Genomic DNA, 19,743 nt, shown 5'->3' on the forward strand with positions numbered 1-19,743 from the left:
TCAACATTAATTTTACGTGGGCACTTGGTTTTTTGCATCCATACTGCTAAAGTAACGATTCATGCAATCACGTGTCAAATGAGTGAGGATATGTAATGCGGTATATACCGGTACTTCCCCGAAGATTTCCCTGTTAATGAACTGTTGACCTTGAACCCGAGTGTGAACCTCGTCGAAAACTCTAGTCTACAGTGAAAACATGGTTTGTTATTGTATAGTCTTCGTGATATGATACGTCGCGAGCTCGAGCTGATTAAGTGCAAGGGTCACGTGCACGCTTGCGAGTTTAGGGAAGAAGGAGTGTGCGAAACAGATAAATAACACAGATGCGTTCATGTATACGTTAATCAGAGAAATACTGCACCTAGTCGAAGAAAATTCCGGGGCAGAAAGGTTTTTTGGCACAGCGAATTTTTTTTTGTTCGCAATATCGGTTTGTTTGTATTGGCTCAACCTCGAAACATTCCCCTGTTGTGTATTCTTCCCATGCCAGGCATGCAAAAAAAACCGGACTGACTTTTAGGTCTCTTGCAAGTTTTTCAGCCAGGGATCGTTGCATACAAGAGTCATATCGAATTATATATTCTTGCAAGAAAAACGCCCTTTTCTTGCAAGACTGTTTTTACTGGGAATTAATGTATTATTTCCTATACAGGCTAGTATAACAGATTTACAAGTAGAATGCTCAGAAGCTCAGCTGGAAATAATAACAGGTAACCTTCAAAGAAAATGGAATGACACAGCAAAGCTACTGGGGTTGGATAAAAACGTAATATCAAAAATTGAAGAAGGTGGTAAGAATCCTTTTGCTGAGATCATTTCTAACTGGAAAAAGAAAAGAAATGACAGTTCATTTACATATGATACACTAATCACTGAATTCTGTAAATCTTCTGAGTTTACTGGGAAGAAAGAGTACGTGGAGCAAACCATCTTAAGTCTCATACCATGTAAGTTGTACAGTATAGTAGATCTTGTGATCCAAGTATATGTATGCTTACACTGCATCTTTCCCACACTAACCTCAGTGAGTGCAGGAGTGATGCACTCCCAGCTGCAAGCTATTGTTATACCTGTACATGTGCGCAAGATTAAGCAGAAAAGGTTGATAATTTTGACAAATCTGCTAAATTTGTCAACCTTTATTTGATAACTTTATTTAAAAGCACATTAAGCTAACTTCTGAATGATTTTGACACCATTTAAAGCTGCTTGTGAGTCCTCAACAAGTTTCCTGTTGCGCAGTAGCAGAAAAATTCAAAACACAACTTTTGCAGAAAGGCATGATTTATATAGTATGTATGAGTTGATCTGAACCCTGAGAAAACAAGAAAAGTGGATATTTTTTCTCAAGAAAGATAACCATAAGATTATTAGTGGTGACAGTAAAAGAAACGTATGATGAAAGTTTGTTTGGTCTTTAATATTGTGTCAGACATTTGAATGAAGTATTTTTAGCAAGTCAAGTACTGCTACAAAGTTATTAAATGTTTTTGAGAGTTCAGCTCAACACGTACACATGTACTACAGTATGTAGGTAGGTGACTGCATAGGACAAAACCCCAGCTTCTAGTTTTGAGTAGTAAGGCTCCAAGAATCCACCTGACAAATTAATCTATGGTATCACTCAAATGCAACATCGTCTCACAAGAGTGAAAGCAATTAAAAAACTTATAATTAAAGGGCATGGCACCCATTTCGCTCACGAATATTCATCCTGTTTTGTTAGGGATGAATACTCGCAAGCAAAATGGGTGCCCCGCCCATTAATTAGCGAGTTTTTATATCACTTATGCTCTTGTGAGACAACTTTGCATTTTGAGCGGTACTGTATATGTGTCATGGATGCAGCAGGTCATTGTTTTGGCAAACCCCCAAAATTGTGTGATCTTAAAAAGAATACTAGTATAACTAAAGAGTCCCAATTATGTGCAAGCAGTCATAGATGTAGTAGAGAAATGAACCTGATTTTCTATATTTAAGAATGGCTTTAACTCTTGCATTTATAGATACTGTAATAGTCCTGCATCTATAGATACTCTAATAGAGCAGCCTTATACTCCAATAAACCAGACAAATGCAGCTGAAATATTTACGACCTGCCTAGTCACTGCAAATAATCTACAGTGTATTTTATTATTATGTGATTAAATTGGTATATCCTTACTGTGTATAATATAAGATTCTGGTGCCCAAAATCTACTGTGATTTAGGCAGCAGCTTTTTGTTTATACTGCACATATGGTGGACATCGGGGTGGCAGGGTACATGGGTGACTGAAAGTGGAGTAAGAGGATGAATGAGGGTCAGAGCTGAGGCCAACTTCGGAGTCAATAAAATTAATTGTGTCAAACCTCCACCAGTGGTCTGAGAAAAGCTGCTCCAGTAACTCTAGACTTGCTTGTTCTGAAAAAGGAGATGTTGTGTAAGCCATGCACCATCAGAGTCTCCAGAGGGAATGAATTCTTCCAGCTAGCATCTCCACAGTGGTAGCTATGTCTAGCATTAATTTCAACAATAACAATTTTGGATCAGCTTAGCTATTTATTGGCTAAATAACTACCTGTATAGGGGGAAAGTTTTGATGGGCAAAAGTTTGCGGATTTTGTGGTTTTGTCAAAAGCCACAAAAATTTTCCCATGAATGCTGCTAGCTGTGATGAGTATCTGTCTGGATTGGTTGACGTGTGAAATAAGGTAATTTGCTTAACAACGTGGAAAATCCTGCAGCAGCCCAGTTTCTTTCATGAGCCACACCCACTTATTGGGATCGTGCATCACTGTCTGTAGCTAGTCATATGTGGAGCCACACCCATTTATTAAGGTGTGCTGCAGCAGTCTGAAGGCATGCACATCCAATGTAGAGCCACGCCCACTTTAACCAACTGTTAGGTATGTATGCATCATAGCCATCATGAGTCATATATGTCCACTTATTAACAAATATGCATTGTTTACGTGCACAGCTAAGCGCTTTGAGCAAGTGCCGTCATACTTTCATCCACCACAAAAGTTTGTAACCACAAATAACTTTGTTTGCCCTCTACCATGAAACTTTCACCCATCGAAACTCTCCCCCTATACAGTATATATTTTGACTTGAAATACTGGTACTATATTCAGCCTCACAATCAATAGTACTACATTCTCTTGTATTCACTGCTTCAGATGAAAGGAAAGCAAATTGCTTTTAATCATGGGATATATTTGAAAAACAGTAGGTTTTGGGATTTTTGTTGTACATGTAGGACGTCTTCAAGCATTAATAATAGAATGGTCAATTACTCTTATAGAGGAGTCAAAATGATTGGTATACCTGAAGGGTTCTTAAGACAGAAATCCTCTACTGTGGATTCTCAGTTATCGGGACCCCACTTATCCGGATTCTCGGTAATCCGAACTACGGAATGACTGTTCTATTAGGGTAGTTGAATACTACTGAAATTTTTAAAAATGTTATTTATGCTATTTTAAGGTTATTTATACATAGTTTCGTAGAAACGGACTTTTCAGACTTACTGTATGGACCACCCCTGGTCCCAAGGGGTTCAGATAACTGTACTTTATACCACTGTACAAGTCTTTTAACTTATTAATTGTTCAATAACATTGCTAAATGTACTATAGCCACTAATACTGTACTGCTTCAGATGGTCTAGCATCAACAATTGTTCACAAAAGTGATGCACAGAACATTGAATATTATTATTTGTGATGAAAATTTCACTCACAATTCAAATGCGTTAAATTAATGTATAATCATTGTTAAAATGCATGTGTAGGGTGTAAACTCAAGTCTTAGCATCCACTACTGTATTTACTTGGTTAAACGCCATGGCTACTATTAGCCTAGTGTCAAAAGTCAGTGCAGCTACTATTCAAGGGTGGTCACTATTTGAGAGCGGTGTTTATAGCGTATATAGGTCTTAATGAGCAGCGACTGTTCAGTATAGCAAACAAAAATGGAAGAGTTTGTACTTACTTAACATTTTAGTACATCTAGTACATTTCACTGCACTCCTATTAGTGTTGCACCGATAATCGGATTGGCTATCGGTTAAACCATATATCGGCTTAAATTATACTTATCGGTATTGGTATTGGATCAAAAGACACAACACTAGCCGATACGATATAAGTACATGTGATTTATGCAAGCGCCGCAACCGATTAATTGTCTATTTTTAATGCTTGAAAATGGCGGTAAGCACAAGGTCGAGTGCAAGCAACCCTAGCAATGCAGTAAATCCTAGCCGTGATTTGGGAAGAAAATCATCAGTTATTTGGGAATTCTTTACTGTTGATGAGGACAGCAATTTTGCTATTTGTGATGAGTGTGAAGCGAAAGTTCCCAGAGGTGGCTCTACGACGAAGTCTTATACTACTACTAACCTTTTAAACCATTTAGTAAAAAGACACCCGAAAATCCACTCAAAATACCTGGAAAGGAAAACGAAAAAGGAGCCAAAGCAGCCAATGGAAACAAGAAAACGGGAACTACAACGACAACTTTCTTTAAGCGAAGTGCAAGACCGAAGTAAGGGCTGGGATATCAACGACCAGAGGGCACAACGAGTACACCGAAAAATACGTGAGATGGTAGCGATTGACTGCCAGCCAATTTCAATGGTAGAAGATGTGGGATTCAGGCAAGTCTTGAAGTTGCTAGAACCATGCTACCAGTGCCCCAGTAGGAAATATTTTACTGAAACGATTATTCCAAAAATATACTCTGGAATGAAAGAGGAAGTTACGAAGCTGATCAACAGTTGTGATGATGAAAGTTACTTGAGCTTTACAATTGATGCGTGGAGTTCAAGTGTGAATGATACGGCATTGCTTAGCCTTACAGCCCATTGGATTGATAGCCAGTTCAAGTGAGTTTTGGCTGTTTTGAATGCCCAATGCCTTACTGAAGCCCACACTGGAGAGTACATCGCTGCTCAGGTACTCAGCATGCTGGAAAAATGGGAAATAGCATTGCAGAGGGTGCATTTAGTGATCACTGACAACACCAGTAATATGGCTAAGGCCATGCGTGATGCTTCTCTACCACATTTTGGGTGTTTTGCTCATTCTCTTCAGTTAGCAATCAATGATGGCTTACTATCTCAGAAAATAGTGAAATATATCATTGCAATATGCAAGAGTATAGTTGGGCATTTTCACCGCTCGTCTGTTGCTTCTCACAATTTAAAAAGAATTCAAGAAAGCCTCAATATTCCACAACATAAATTGAAGCAGAATGTCCAAACAAGATGGAATTCCACATTTTACATGTTGACATCAGTCCAAGAGCAAAAGATGGTGCTAGCAGCATATGCTGCTGAAAATAGCAGTGTTCAACAGCTTTCATCTCACCAGTTGGATGTCATGAAGAGTTATTGAAATTTTATCTCCTGTGGAAGAGATCACTAGGTCTATATCTGCAGGCCTTGCAGCTATTTCCATCGTCATACCGTACATACGTATACTTACCAGAGCACTTGAAAAAATCACTGATGACAGTGGCATTCGCACTATGAAAAGAGAACTGCTTCATTCGCTTAAACTATGTTTTAACAGGATTGAAGAAAACAAGCAGTTATCTCTTGCTACTTTCCTTGACCCTAGGTTTAAGGACAAATTCTTTTCAAGTAATATTGTTAAAGCAACAATTAAAGAAATTTTATTGGAAGAAATGTCCAAGCTTGACACTGGTTTGCAAGGTAACACTGAAATGGAGGGACCAACAAGGCCTAAGAGAGTTTGCCCACTAAAAAGTAGCATTCTGTTAGATGTATTTTCTGAAATTGTTGCTGATAGCAGTGAAGACCCGCCCACATCTATTAGTGAAGTAGATAGGTACTTAAGTGTGCCTTTAATAGATTTCAAAACAGGCGACCCTTTTATGTGGTGGTCACAGCATTGTCAAGAATTTCCAATTCTTTCAAAACTAGCCCGACAATTCCTGTCTGCACCTGCCACTTCAGTGCCGTCCGAGCAACTGTTCTCTGCTGCAGGAGATCTACATGATGAAAAACGAAACAGGATTATGCCAGAATTATCAGAGGAGCTATTGTTCATATAAAACAACTTTGTCCTAGTTGGTACTACTTACAAACAACTTACCCTGTAGTTTACATTGTGTAAAGAACTATCAGTGATTCAGTCTAATACCTTTCTACCAGAGTAACTGTAACAACACATATTGTTTGTGAGTTTGTAATGTTTATGAAAAGTTATTAAAGTGTTTTTTTATTATTTATGTATCATATCGGATCGGCTAGTAATATCGGCATCAATGCATTCTTATAAATCGGTTATCGGAATATCGGCTAAAATTCCATATCGGTGCAACACTAACTCCTATATGGTATTAAAGTTATTATATAATATGGTAATTTTTGTGATAGCGGAATCATCCACTTCTGATGACACTGCTGTTGAACAACTGGTTGACACTACTGACAATTCTTTACTGCAACATCCTAAGAATCCATTTGAGTCTAGTGACCAGATTGGCCAGCAGTATGCTCTATTAGTCGAGGCTGTGACTACATGCATCATTAACCGGGACATTGCAATAGAAGATTTCAGGGCTTTCATAACAGAGATCATTGGCTCTAAGCAAGATGATATTCTGTTTGCAGACTACATCGGTGAAGTTTTTGAACTGCCATCAATAAAGAATGCTTTTGAGTTCTTTAACAGATTTTCAAGCTCTATTGATGTTGAGCTACTTGAGTTGATTCTTGAGAAGTTCCCATGTGACCAATGCAATGACTACTTCATCACGTACAAAGAGAAATTGACGAAATCAAAATATTCAGAGCACATTGTTCCTAAGTTAAGTGCAGGAGAGAAATTTGTTTCCTGCACATTCAGAGGGTTGAATGATCCAGATCCAATTTGTGGAGATATTATCAAAGGAAAATCATTCTGCTTAGCGTTTGACATACGACCATGTGCTTTACGACTTGTGGAATGCTGTAAACCAAAGGAAGTTGTTACTTTGAAATGGCAAGTCTTCCCAAAGTCTGTGGAGATTTTCCAAGAAGAGTTAAGTGATGATAGTCTGCAGAAGCTTGCTCCTCTGAAGCTGAAGTCACTTCAAGTAGAAACTACCAGACTGTATTTTTATTGCCTACCAAATGTCACACAAGAGACCTCAGATACAGTAAGTATGTGTAAATGTGAACCCTTAATACACTTTATTTGCATTGGTGCATTCGTATATCAGATGTTCTTTTCAGCACAATGTTAGATTTCAAGAATTCACACACTTTGCAGCATCAAACTATAATAATGTATGTGTTCTAAGACCTACACTTTGTTACATGCTTGCAGTACTTGGTATGAGCTTTTTTTAACAGGAATCAGATATGTTGCAAGCAGGAGATGCTGTCTTAATCAATGATGATATTTCCGAGGCCCGACAGCTACAAGAAGGACATGGTGGGTGGAATGAAGAAATGGCACCGGTATGTATTACCATGTATGTATTAATGATAACCTCTAATTAGACAATGGTACCTGTATGTGGAGTTTCCTTTGATGGTTTTTGTCTCTTAGTTGTGAATAAACCTTCTAGTAAGACACTTGGCTCAATAAGGGTAATTGTAGGAAAAAACAGAAAGCAAGAACAGGGACTACTAATGGAAAATTCCTGATAAAGATTATCATGACTGATAAATACAAGTCTTTTACAGCACAATACTTCTTTTTAGCACTGTTGGATCTTTCCGCTATGATGATCAAAACACTCTAGAGCAGTCTTCTGCATGAAATACTCTAATAGTGCAGTCAACTATCTTTTGTGATAACTATCTCACCTGAGACCTACCTTTAAATTTGATTATAGATTAGCTATATAGACTAGCTAAGCTGTCAACACTGAAAGCTAATTACTCCCTTGAAATCATAAACATTTTAAAAAGATTCAACTATTAAACAGGGTTTACCAAGTATTCTAGTTAACATGATGGTACCTGTGTGAGATGCAAAAAGTTACATGCTGCAGTCAAGCTTGAGCTCCAAAGAGGAGGCTACAAACAGTCATTGGACACCTTTCATGCAACCCGACAATCTAGCATACTGCATAATATCCTGAGGCTGCAGGTATAATTTCCCACATTTACTCCATGGTTTCAAGGGAGTAGTTAGCTTTCAGTGTTGACAGCTTAGCTAAAATTAGCTAAAAATTTTATCCCCCCCCCTCCTTCCCCCTTTATTCATGGTCTACCCTGATGGGATGATTATTAACAAAACATTCTCGACTGCTCTATGCAGTTTTAATGCAAGGGATTGCTCTATTAGAATGTTTTAATGTTGCAAAGAAGCATTGTGCTGTAAAATCCAACCTGTATATTGATATGACCTCTAGTTGTTGATGATTCTCTTTCCCATTCCCACTTTCCATTCCCATCCTGCTCCTGTTTTCCTAGAACTCTACTTAGCTACTCAATAAGACACTTGTTTACTACCACAATGAGAGCCACAGTAATACAATTGGCCATGGCCTCTTGTAGACAATTGATAGTTTACTTGTCATAGCTGGGTAGCACATAAAGAAGTCTCTTTGTAGCTTTTACCATAATATACATATCAGCCATGATGGCATTGGCTCTTTGCCACTCTCATACATCTATCAAGGTCAAGTTTATAAACTGTTATCACACTCCATGGTTTACTGTGACCTCTTGAATCTTTGGGTAGGGCTCACTGAAATACCATTGGTGTTTGCACTAGGAGTTCTCATGGTGGCTTTATCCTCCAGCAGCATGCAATCTAGGCATGTACATTGTATAGAAGGTTTTGATAACCACTTATACACTGCAGTGTATTGATATTAATATACCGACTTCATACTCTAAAGGAAGGTTTATTTTTTATAGATCTTGGGGAAACAAGCTTTTGTATTACAAATTGATTCTGACAAGGATGCACTGCTCTACATTCCTGCTATTAAAAGAAAATTTGTGCTAAATCCTGTACTGTTGAAAAAGATCACTGATGATACTGGTATGTATAATATTCGCAGCATTGGAAAACAAATAAAATACCAATAATGATTTTAGCTATACAGAGTGAATTACATAGTCTTTGCACATTGCTTTTAGTAAATATTAAAAACTGGGCATGTAAGATTAATGCCACTTACATCACATGTTTCTTTATAATTTTGACATTAACTACACCAAGCCATGTACCATTTTATTTATACATAATACAACCTGATAATCTAAGAATTATTGGCTCACCCTATCAGAGTACCATTCAAAAATGATAATAGTGTATATCCTAACTAGTTTAATGTACAAAGTAGTGTCTTGCTATTTAAAGCCTCTTTATGGAGTGTATGTATTATTTATCTCTGGCCTTGTTGAATTAAGCTGTACATGCGGGCAAAATTTGTTTAACATATGTGTTTATTTTTTCTAGTTAACAGCGTCGAGCTGGATGTTCCACAAAACAGACATAAAGTTAGTAATATATCTACATTTTACTTATTATAATGATCACCTCACCTTGAATTGTGTGTATCGCTTATCGCTAAACAGCCAAGCCGTATAAAAGGGTGCGACCTTCAAAAAGCCTGGATGAAAAAGTTGTAAAATCAAAGGTGGTGGCCATGCAATGATGTGGATGATATTAAATTTTAATAATGGCTTTGTGCATTATTGTGATCAACATCACTGCAGCCATTTCATGGCCACCACCTTTGATTTCACAACTTTTTTCACCCAGGCTGTTTGAAGGCCACACCCTTTTTATACAGCTTGGTTGTTTTGTGTGGGTTTCACTTCTTTTTGTATATTTTAAATATATATCCAAAGCAAACCATAAACTGGCTTTGAGGTTTGTTTTTACACAAATCATTGTTCTTCTATATCTACAGATGCAATGACAATGATATAAGACAAACTAGTGCTCTATCATTGCAGAAAATACCTACCGGGCTATATAAAGTTGTAATGTGCCTGTATTTATTTGCAATAGTGTTTTATAACAAAGTAAATTAATTCCTAAACTGTAAATACAGTATTTTTCTATTTAATAAAATTTTGCAGTGACTGTTCTATTAGAGTAGCTAGAATTTTCATATAAAATGTGATAAGTTGCAGTTGCTCAATTTTTACAAAGCAAATCCTCCACCTTTCCTGCTAGAATACAATTTTCAGCCTGTTATCACAAGTTTTATTAGCATAGCACTTATTATGATGATGACGATTGGCACAAGAAGATCTTAATAGTAGTGTACTACCCTGCCGATCTGTACTAAAATGGCTATAATGTCGGCTTTTATGTGATGGAATACTACAGAAGTTGTAATAGCATTGTATTACAGAGTATATTTGATTACTTTTGTAGTGCTCTAAGAGAGTGCACATTTTTTTGAGGATTTGTAATAGAACCATAGAATGTTCTAGAACAATCTAGATTTTCCATTTGTAGATCTATGAAATTAATTACTATTGAGTAGATTTTAGCTAGAATTTTCATTTATAAAGTAGAAATTAAGTGAGGTGATCAGCCGTGATAGCAGCGGCTCAGCGGTTAAGAATTTGGATGTTCAGTATGGAGGGCCCTGGTTCAAACGCTGGTAAGTTTTTTCGACATTAATTTTTCATGGACCTTTTTACCCCGTGGTGACTGTTCTATTAGAGCATGTTGACCCCGCGATTTACAGCTGCTTGATTTTTGCCTTGTAAATCTAAACCACAAAAGGTTTGAGTTATGATGGTTAACCTATACGCATATCGATTTTTAGGTTATTCCCATAAGTGGTTTACCCTGTAGACGTGACAACAAGCCAGCCTTTTTTAATGCAAATAATCATTCATAGCCTCTATGGTTATCGATCAGATGTGCACCAAACTTGATACATGATTTTGCCGCAGTACGTTCTTAAAGTGTACTGATTCAAGAAAATCAAGTAATGCATTTGCATTTTATAGTGGTATTTTGTAAAGTGTGTGAAAAGAATAATCTAAGCCCCCTGAGTCCTCTAAACGAAGAAATTGAGCCGAATTTTGAAGGTGTATAGTACACGATTGTGTTAGGCAATCATGCTCAAATTTGGTATGTGGGGTGCTGAAGGTGGAGGGAATTTGCAGTCTAAAAATGATTCCAATTCAAGAAGGGAGCCTGGAGCTATGTATGCATTTAAATCGCATTTTGCTTCTTCCTGTAATTATACTCACGGTGTGGCACGCCAGGTTTCTTGGCTGCACGACACACTATCATGTGTCTTGATTCATTGATGAGTACATGAGTGCATGCGCTCAAATATTATTTGGTGAATTAGTAATCGGGAATATTCACATTCAATATTTGTGTATCCATTTTACAGGAAACACATCAGTGTGTGCAGTAAATACTGTATGTGTAACAACTCTTGATTTTACACAATTAATCGTTTTGATTTCTATTGTGGTAAATGAGCATAATTATTTTGAGCATCACATAACATACTCAACAGGTTTATTACATACATGTGTATGATATTGACAAATATCCAAATAAATGTAAGGTTCGTATGTAGTTGGAATATGTGATTATTATTCATTTGATGCCTAAAATATAATAATTTACATTCCTATATATGTGCATGCCTGCATATAGGTACTATGTAACTGTTCATTTTGATAGTGTATTAATTTATTGTTTTGTCTGCAACCACAGTTTAAAATAGGAGATATAGTAGTGCTGTGTGACCTACACAAGCTGATAGCTCTACAGAGTAAACACAATGGGATCACTGATGACATGTGTCAGGTAATATACTTTCTGTTAATTGTGTTATAACTAGTTGATGTTCTGCTACTTCTAAAAACCAGGTGCCTATGCAGTTTTATATGTGACTGGATCTGCAAAATCCCAGTATAGTGATAATCGTGCATTATTAAAATTCTTGATTCTGTACAGCAAGTGTGCAAATTACAGACACTTACTTTATAACGATTGAAGCTATCTTCTCATGATATTTCTTTACAAAAATTCTCTTGACAAAGTCTTGGTTCTGCTCTTCATTTTCTTTCATGTACAAGAGGGACACACTCTTTGAATATGCAATTTCTGGTAGCATACAAGGCCTGCGCTGTTGTTTTTTGGTTGCTAGAACACCCGGACAAAGCTGTTCACACCATATTCAGAAACCAGTAGCCTATAAGTTTAATGTAGATTCTACTTATACTGGCTGCGCCACGTAAGTGTGGGTGTGGACAAACAAACACACGCACACATTTTTTTTGAAAAACAATTTCAGGAAACCAGGCACACACCCACAGCCAGCCAAAGCCCGGCTGTGAGCACACACCTGGTTTAAAATGTAACACTGTAGTTACATGTAGGTAACACTATAGCTAATGATCGCATTGGTTTGTAGTTAAAATTTGTTAAACAGCAGAGTAGTGATTTTCACCTCCTTTATACATATAGCTAAGGTATACAGTCATATCTTGTTTCACTATTTTTTTAGCGCATGTATACCTACTTCATTTTAAAATGAATAATTTTTTAAAATTATACCAGATTGTTTACTTTTTGCTAGAGTGGGTGATCTCTATCTGACTTAGAAAATGGTGGAGTAGTGGATAAATAGTTCATTGTGTGAGTATAACACCATGATATCATCATATATCTTGCACAAAATTTAAACTCACAATCACTTCATCTATAAAAGAAAGTAAGAGTGTATAACAGCTATGCCTCGTTAGAGAGGCATTGCAGATCAGTGATCATTAGTGAAATCTGCAACAACAAAAATACTTTCAAAGAAACGATTTACTGGTGTTTGAAAATGGTTTACATAAAATGAGATAATGAGGTCTTTAAAATCCATTAAGAGACCTCTGGAGAGGTTGTTAGAGACCAGGCATCTGTTGAGGGAGTCAACAGTCCTCACTAATGATCGATGACGTACTGAGTAGCATTGCAGATCTCACTAATGATCACTGATCTGCAATGCCTCCCTAACGAGGCTAAATCTCTTCTTTGAAAGTACTTTTTCTTGCATAAAATGGTTTTTAACAGCACGATTTTGGGTGGTTTGCGAATATGTTGTGATAAGCTATATACGGTCTTCTTATCAGTTGTGAAGTTGTATAAGTGTTATATCCCATTACGAATGTAGTATACAGGATAAAACTTTTATATCCCAGTGCTTGGGAGTGCACGACAGTTCACAGATATTGAAGTAAGTTCCTGTTTGAGTTTCTCTAATGATTTCTAGTTCCTGTTAATGTGCTCAAGATTTAGTCTCAGTTTTACTTTGTAGCTACTAGATAGACTCTATGTACAGGCAATGGATGTTTAATCCATCACTGTAGTATACGTATGCCATGCACTATATAAAAGATTAACCAGTTTATTTTAGGATTAAAGTGTGTGCTTATTTGGTAAAAAATACCATTCACAGTTGATATGATGTCACAAACTAGTCTGAGTGGCTCCACTACAGGGCGAGCTACAGGGTAATAACTAACTTATCTCACAATAGCAGAGCCGCTCTGTCTAGCTGTATGGTAGTTATCACCCAGCACAGCACTTTGACACTTCTACACACTGGGATTTAACTAGTGTTGTCTTCCATGAGTCTGTTTTGGACTTGCCATACCACCTTAGCCTTTCTGTTGTGTATAATTATAATTTACAAGGTACTTTTTATATATGCTCTAACCAGCTAGATGTCTTTTTAAACTAGTTTTATATTGCACTAGGTGAATTTTAAACCAAGTGCATGATCACAGCTGTTGTGCATGATCACAGCTGCAGCTATAAGTACATGCTTAGTTTCCTGAATTTTTTTCCAAAAAACATGTGTTTATGTTTCTTTGTTTGTTTCTTTGTCTATCCATACCTGCACTTGTGTGGCAAAGAGAAGCTTTATGCTAAAAGCAGTCGGCATGAGCACTCTGATCTATGCACTATATTTAAAAGAGAATTTCTATATGGAAACATCGTAGATAAACTATAAAACAATTCAGAAGATAGTTTTGAGCATTTAACCCTTAATCCGCATAGTCCAGAAAACTGGATCTAAACTTAATAAATGTGTGTGCCTTAATTATATAAAGCACTGTAACTTTCAAAGCGTATGTCCTATGGCTATGCAATTTATGTCATTCTAATTGTGAAGGATTTAAATGATACCTAGGGTTTTACCATAACTAGCCGTTTAAGTAACTTTTAGTAAAGAAACACACAAACCCTTTACAAATTTTTATACAATGATCCAAAACTTGATAGTGGTTGCTCCTATCAACCTGTGACAAGTTATGTTCACTTCACTATTATATGACCCATACCACAATCAAAATTAAACAGACGGCAAGAATTTTTAAACATGGAAATGTGAGTCACTGTTGTTCATTGCTTCCTTCATAACAAGTAAATTTCTCCAAGTAGCCCACTTGTAATCAATGTGTAGTTGTAGGCTATAGAAGTTAGTTATCCCACTTGATGTCACCATGCATGCCCGTATTTGTGAAAATACGCATTCCTCAAAAGTTCTATTCGAATTTAAGGTAGTTTGTTTAAGTTATGCTTCCTTAGCAATGAAAATGTGGTAATTAATGAATTACAAACAATTAATAAATTATAAAATACATGGAATTGCAATAATAAACATTTATCGATGCAAATGAATAGGATTTTACAGTAGCTCGCATTATAGTTTTAAAACTTTTTGCAGAGGATAATAATAACTGCATGGGTGCCTGGTTTTTAGAAGTAGGAGAACGTCTACTTAATTGCCAGCAATATTCTTTGGTATGCTAATACACTGGGATAGAGCAACGTATTTAGCAATACTTATGTGAAGACTATACTTTAGTGTAACATTCCCTTACATGCTAATATAGTGAGTGCTATAATATTATTTAGTCATACAGTTTTCACCTACTGTACTAATAAACAGCAATCCCACTTAGGAGGAACTTTACCAAGTAAAGACATAGTACACACTCTACAACACATATGTTCAAATCACATGTACACCATCCTATACAAACTATGAATTACATTTAGTTACTTGTGCTCTGAGACATCCCGCAATTTTACATTAATGCCAGTTTTTTTTTGTTTTTGTTTTTAAAATTAAGGTTAGAATGTTGCGCAGCAAGTCCATGCTGAACAAGTGCTGGAGGGTATAATGGTAGATAACGGTAGATAACATATAGTGAGTTATTGAACGTATAGTTGGAGCTGTTCTACTGCAACACCTTCATTAGCAAAGTTTTGATCATGGCATATCCTTACTTCAATATCACCACTTACAGCCTTGGGAAATTGGCGAAAAAACCATGGAGCTCCAGCTTGGTAGCAGCAGCTATTTCCAGTAAGACAACCGTCTCCATCCCACAGTGGGTCATCAGTGTACAATGTACTGTGGTCACCTAGTCCATTATTACCTGACTCACAATAAAAATGGCTGCCAACATACAGAGGGGGATCTGGCCCAGGATGTGTAGCACATGGACAGTTATGTAGTGGATTGTTTCCATTGTCACTATTTCCTACTGCATAGGTCCACACATGCTTACGAGGACTACCACATGTTATCGATATGCCATCAACATATGGTCCATCTAGTGATCGTGAGGACGATACTGGTTTGTAAGCTTCAGATATTTTTCCGTATTCCAGTGCAGAAGGGTAAAAACCATCCATAGTTCCTTTTTGGTATCCTACTACTTTTCCACAAACCTTACTGTAACTTGTAGAAGCTGTTGAGAAGTGAGTATAGTAACAACCAGCTGCCTCACCTCCAATGCAATAAGTTTTGTGAGCACTCCATCCACTAGGACACTGATCTTCTCTGCCAGTATTAACATCAGCAATCTTCATCCAACCTCCTTTAATACCACCACACTCTAGTTCCATATTACACTGAGCAAACAATAGGCGATCAGTTTTAAGAATATAGTAGCCAGACCTTCCATGACTGGCTGGATTTTTGTTGTATATATCAGCACAGGATGATCCAGGAAAGTCAATATCTAATCCATACCTTAGCCTGCTATCATCATCTTTGGCCACCACTAAGATACTAACACCCAACAATATAATAACTAAGCAACTTTTAATCATCATGTAACAATTATAAACAAATTTCATGCTACATTTACTAAACAATGAAAACTGAAAGAACACTATAGTGTATATATAGCAATAGTATGTAGGTATCTCTATGTGCCTGTAGGGAGTACATAGTTTGTTTAGGTTTAAGGGAAAAGGTTGGCTAAGCATAATTTGAAGTATATACAAGACCAGTGGGAAGTAAGTGATTGTGGTTCAGTTAAGTGGCACTGTAACCTCTTCTTGATATTCATGAAGACACCGTAATTCATAGCTCAGCATATAGTTAATTACACTGCTTGCTTTGCAACATTCTTTGGCTAACTTGAAAGAGTGCTGCAAGGCAGTACTTTGTGAAATCCTCAGTGTGTGTTTACAGTAAAACCACTCTAATCCAACACCTCTGTAATCCAAAATAGACATTGTTTTTTAATACTACTGTTGCAATTTTCTCGTCCCAATTATAGAGGAGGTTTCACTGTATGTGTTTATAAATGCAATTAAGTACAGTTTAAAGTTGCATGTACAGGTACATACATACATAAAACATTATGCATATACATACATACGGCCTACTTCATCAGGAACCAGAAAAAATGTGTCATGCAGTTCAGTAAAATGTCAAAGTGCCAAGCTAGTAAGCTTAACTATGTACCTTTTTAGTACCTGGAATGATTTATTTGCAAACATTCCCCCATCAAAAAGGACTCACTCAACAGAATATATGTTACAAGTAATTGCCAGTTATGGAGGGTGGTTTTAAAAGTAGGCAGGGTAGGCACTTTTCTCGGGTCCCAGTGCAAAAGGGCTCTAAAACGTGGACTCCAGGTGTTAAATGCAGTAGTATTATTGTGCAGCTAGTTATTCCATACTTCTAACAATGAAGAATTACTCTATAATGGACCTTATCCGCAATGACATCATAATTGACAAAATGGCCGTGTACAGTGTGGGCACTTCGTTTGTAATCACTAAAATGAAATTTGTTTGTGGATTTCACGACATGTAACTATTGGATAATAAAGGTAAGAGGCTAGTTAGCGTGATATGGCAATGCAAAATAGTCCCCCAGATGAAACCAGACTTAAGTTTTGGTATCGACGTAAAACCATGCGCATTTGTCTTGAAATTAAGTATTTATGCCTCACCTTGCCCCTTGCTGCAGTATGTGAACATTAACATAGCGAACTACCATCTCTCCCAATACCCCCTGTACAAAGTGTCCACACTATCGGCTGCCATTTAACAATTTGACGTCATTACGGATAAGGTCCATTACAGTGGATAGCTCATTGTCTGGGGCATGCACTACCATTAGATATGAATCACATGATTTTCTATTGCTATTGCTGAACTCTCTACAGAGAGACTTTTAATGTAGCTACAGTCTCTACTGGGTGACCTGTAATGTAGCTGAACTCTCTACTGGGTGACTTGTAACATAGCTGAACTCTCTACCAGGTGACCTTCTATGTATCTATACTACATGTTATTACCACTAAATTGTTGAGACTCCATTACTGCAGAGCCAGCTATAGACATTAGGCAAAGTAAACTTGGTGGGCTTTTCAAAAGAAGTGTTAATTAACCACTTTCCTCCCATGCACGTACCATTAGTCTATTCTTAACAAACATTTGTACACTTGTTTCTACAAAGAATATCCTATACTAGCTATGCACGGATAGCTTATATACCCTATTGTGATCATCTTCAATCTTTGCCACAACTCACCAAAGCACAGCTTACACACCTTGTGACACACAACAACTCATCCGGTGATGATCACAATCATTCCAGCTGCTTTGACTTAGTTGGGTCCATCCAACCAGTCTCTCTCAAGGGCTGTAATGGCTCTGACTCAACACAAAACTGATTAATGGTAGCCATTGATTGTGGTAGCCATGGACCAACTGTCTAATACAAAGTTCAATTAATATGAGTTGTTTCAGAAATTATACATGCATTCAAATATATAGTAGTAGTGCTATACCCCATCATCACGGTTCAGTGAGTAAAGGCTAGCATCCATCAATGACCTGGCCTCTATTGTTAGATCAGTACTCTGAAGTTATTTGCTAGCCGATGGCTTTGCTAATGGTTGTGTGATGTTTGTGGAAACTGATGACAGTGAAATGATGCAATAAATTCCTTGTGTATGACTACATTCTAGTAAGAAGTACTATGAATATTACAGTGTGCAACCATCAATGCATTCCAGTATAATGAGATTATTGCTCATTACAAGTCTCCCTGTAGAGAGAGTTTAGCTACATAAAATGTCATCCATCAGAGAACTTCAGCTACGTTACAACAACTTTGCACAAAAAGCACTCACACAGAAGTGTGTTTTGTTATCCTTGCTATCCTACAAGTTAGAAGACATTAGTTTAAGCTAAAAACTGGTACTATAGTTTATTCACAAGCATTTTGGTATGTTTTCAAAATACAGATTACCTCCACATTGATCACAGATAACAAAGCTTTGTAATCCTCTGTAAGCGCTCTGTAAATAATCTTTCACCAGAATTTCCTTGTGAGACTGGTGGCTTCATGGCACTTATATTTACGTACATAATTATGTGATCCTTGTAATTTTTGTGTTTTGTTTTTGTTCATAACCATCTAATTGTACATCATATTGTTTAGGTACATTTATGTGTTGTTGTTTTTTTGTTTTTAGAATGCCAATGACATTGCCTTTGTGGTACATATCCATGATCACGATCATGTGAGGGCTGATATGTTGCCAATGCGACGCACATTTCATCCACAAGCACTAATACCAATTCCAAGAAATATGAAAGTCAAAGATGGTATAAAATATCTTCAAGGTATGATAGCTACATACATGGACACATTTGTGTGAACACACATTTTGATATTATTAACCACCTGACAGCTTTCTTGTATTATGGAGCTATTGTTTCAGCATACTACATACTGTAGTTTGTATTATCTTTCAATGTGTAGCACCCATGATTTTTAAACCATGAGTGTGCCCACAGCCAGCCAATATTCTTGTTTGTCATTTTTAATTGTGATTTATACCAAATTTTCAAAAATGATATCAGTGCAGTGCAGAGTACAGTATACTGAGTATTTTGTGTGTACATAAGAAATGTTAGGTGAAGTTCTTGTCACTATTGTTGTTGTGGTAGTTATCACTTTTTGTTCTAAATTAGATAAGATTGTTGGTGAGAGTCCTTTTATGGAGCGCATAAAGAAAGCAGAGAGTAGTGATTCTGATCTTAACAATTTGTTGCTGGCAATTGTGTTCAGAGATGAAAATTGGCTAACCGATTACCTTGAAGGTCACCAAGGCCAGGTGTGGTATTTCAAGAAGCATAATCATTGAACTGTAGTATGTACAAGCTGAGTTGAGCTGAGGAAAAGTTGATTTTGAGAAATAACCGACCAACCAAATGATTGGTGGTGACAATAAAGGTGTCAAGAGCAGACATGTGCAGTTTGGCTCCATTACAAGTTTGGGATTAAAATGTATAGTGCACTTTATGGCTTCCCATAGAACATTTTGGTTGGTCATAAATATTATGTGGGACATTTATTTTAAACAGGTGAAACAGTATATACTACAAATGAGCTAAATTTCAAGAGCTAGCATAATTCCATCCATGAGTTATTAAATGTTTTTAAGGCTCAGCTCAACCTGTATATACATAC

The 19,743-nt window shown here is 36.9% G+C and overlaps 2 protein-coding genes across 2 annotated transcripts in view; one reads left to right on the top strand and one right to left on the bottom strand.

The window, feature by feature from the left end:
- Positions 1–19,743, bottom strand: part of LOC136238647 (uncharacterized) — a 123,485-nt gene that overhangs the window by 68,731 nt on the left and 35,011 nt on the right. The gene's annotated exons all lie outside the window — the stretch shown is intronic.
- The window catches only part of LOC136238648 (E3 ubiquitin-protein ligase MIB2-like), a 35,909-nt gene continuing 16,248 nt past the window's right edge, over positions 83–19,743 (top strand). Inside the window, exons 1-9 of the mRNA XM_066029219.1 lie at positions 83–202; positions 656–950; positions 6,395–7,158; positions 7,355–7,462; positions 8,876–9,002; positions 9,423–9,463; positions 11,667–11,759; positions 18,743–18,893; positions 19,245–19,387. Coding sequence (XP_065885291.1) covers positions 200–202; positions 656–950; positions 6,395–7,158; positions 7,355–7,462; positions 8,876–9,002; positions 9,423–9,463; positions 11,667–11,759; positions 18,743–18,893; positions 19,245–19,387 — 1,725 coding nt within the window. The 5' untranslated portion in view covers positions 83–199. The remainder of the gene's footprint in view (positions 203–655; positions 951–6,394; positions 7,159–7,354; positions 7,463–8,875; positions 9,003–9,422; positions 9,464–11,666; positions 11,760–18,742; positions 18,894–19,244; positions 19,388–19,743) is intronic.

This window comes from Dysidea avara, chromosome 11 (assembly GCF_963678975.1).
Source record: "Dysidea avara chromosome 11, odDysAvar1.4, whole genome shotgun sequence".
Classification (NCBI taxonomy): Eukaryota; Metazoa; Porifera; class Demospongiae; order Dictyoceratida; family Dysideidae; genus Dysidea; species Dysidea avara.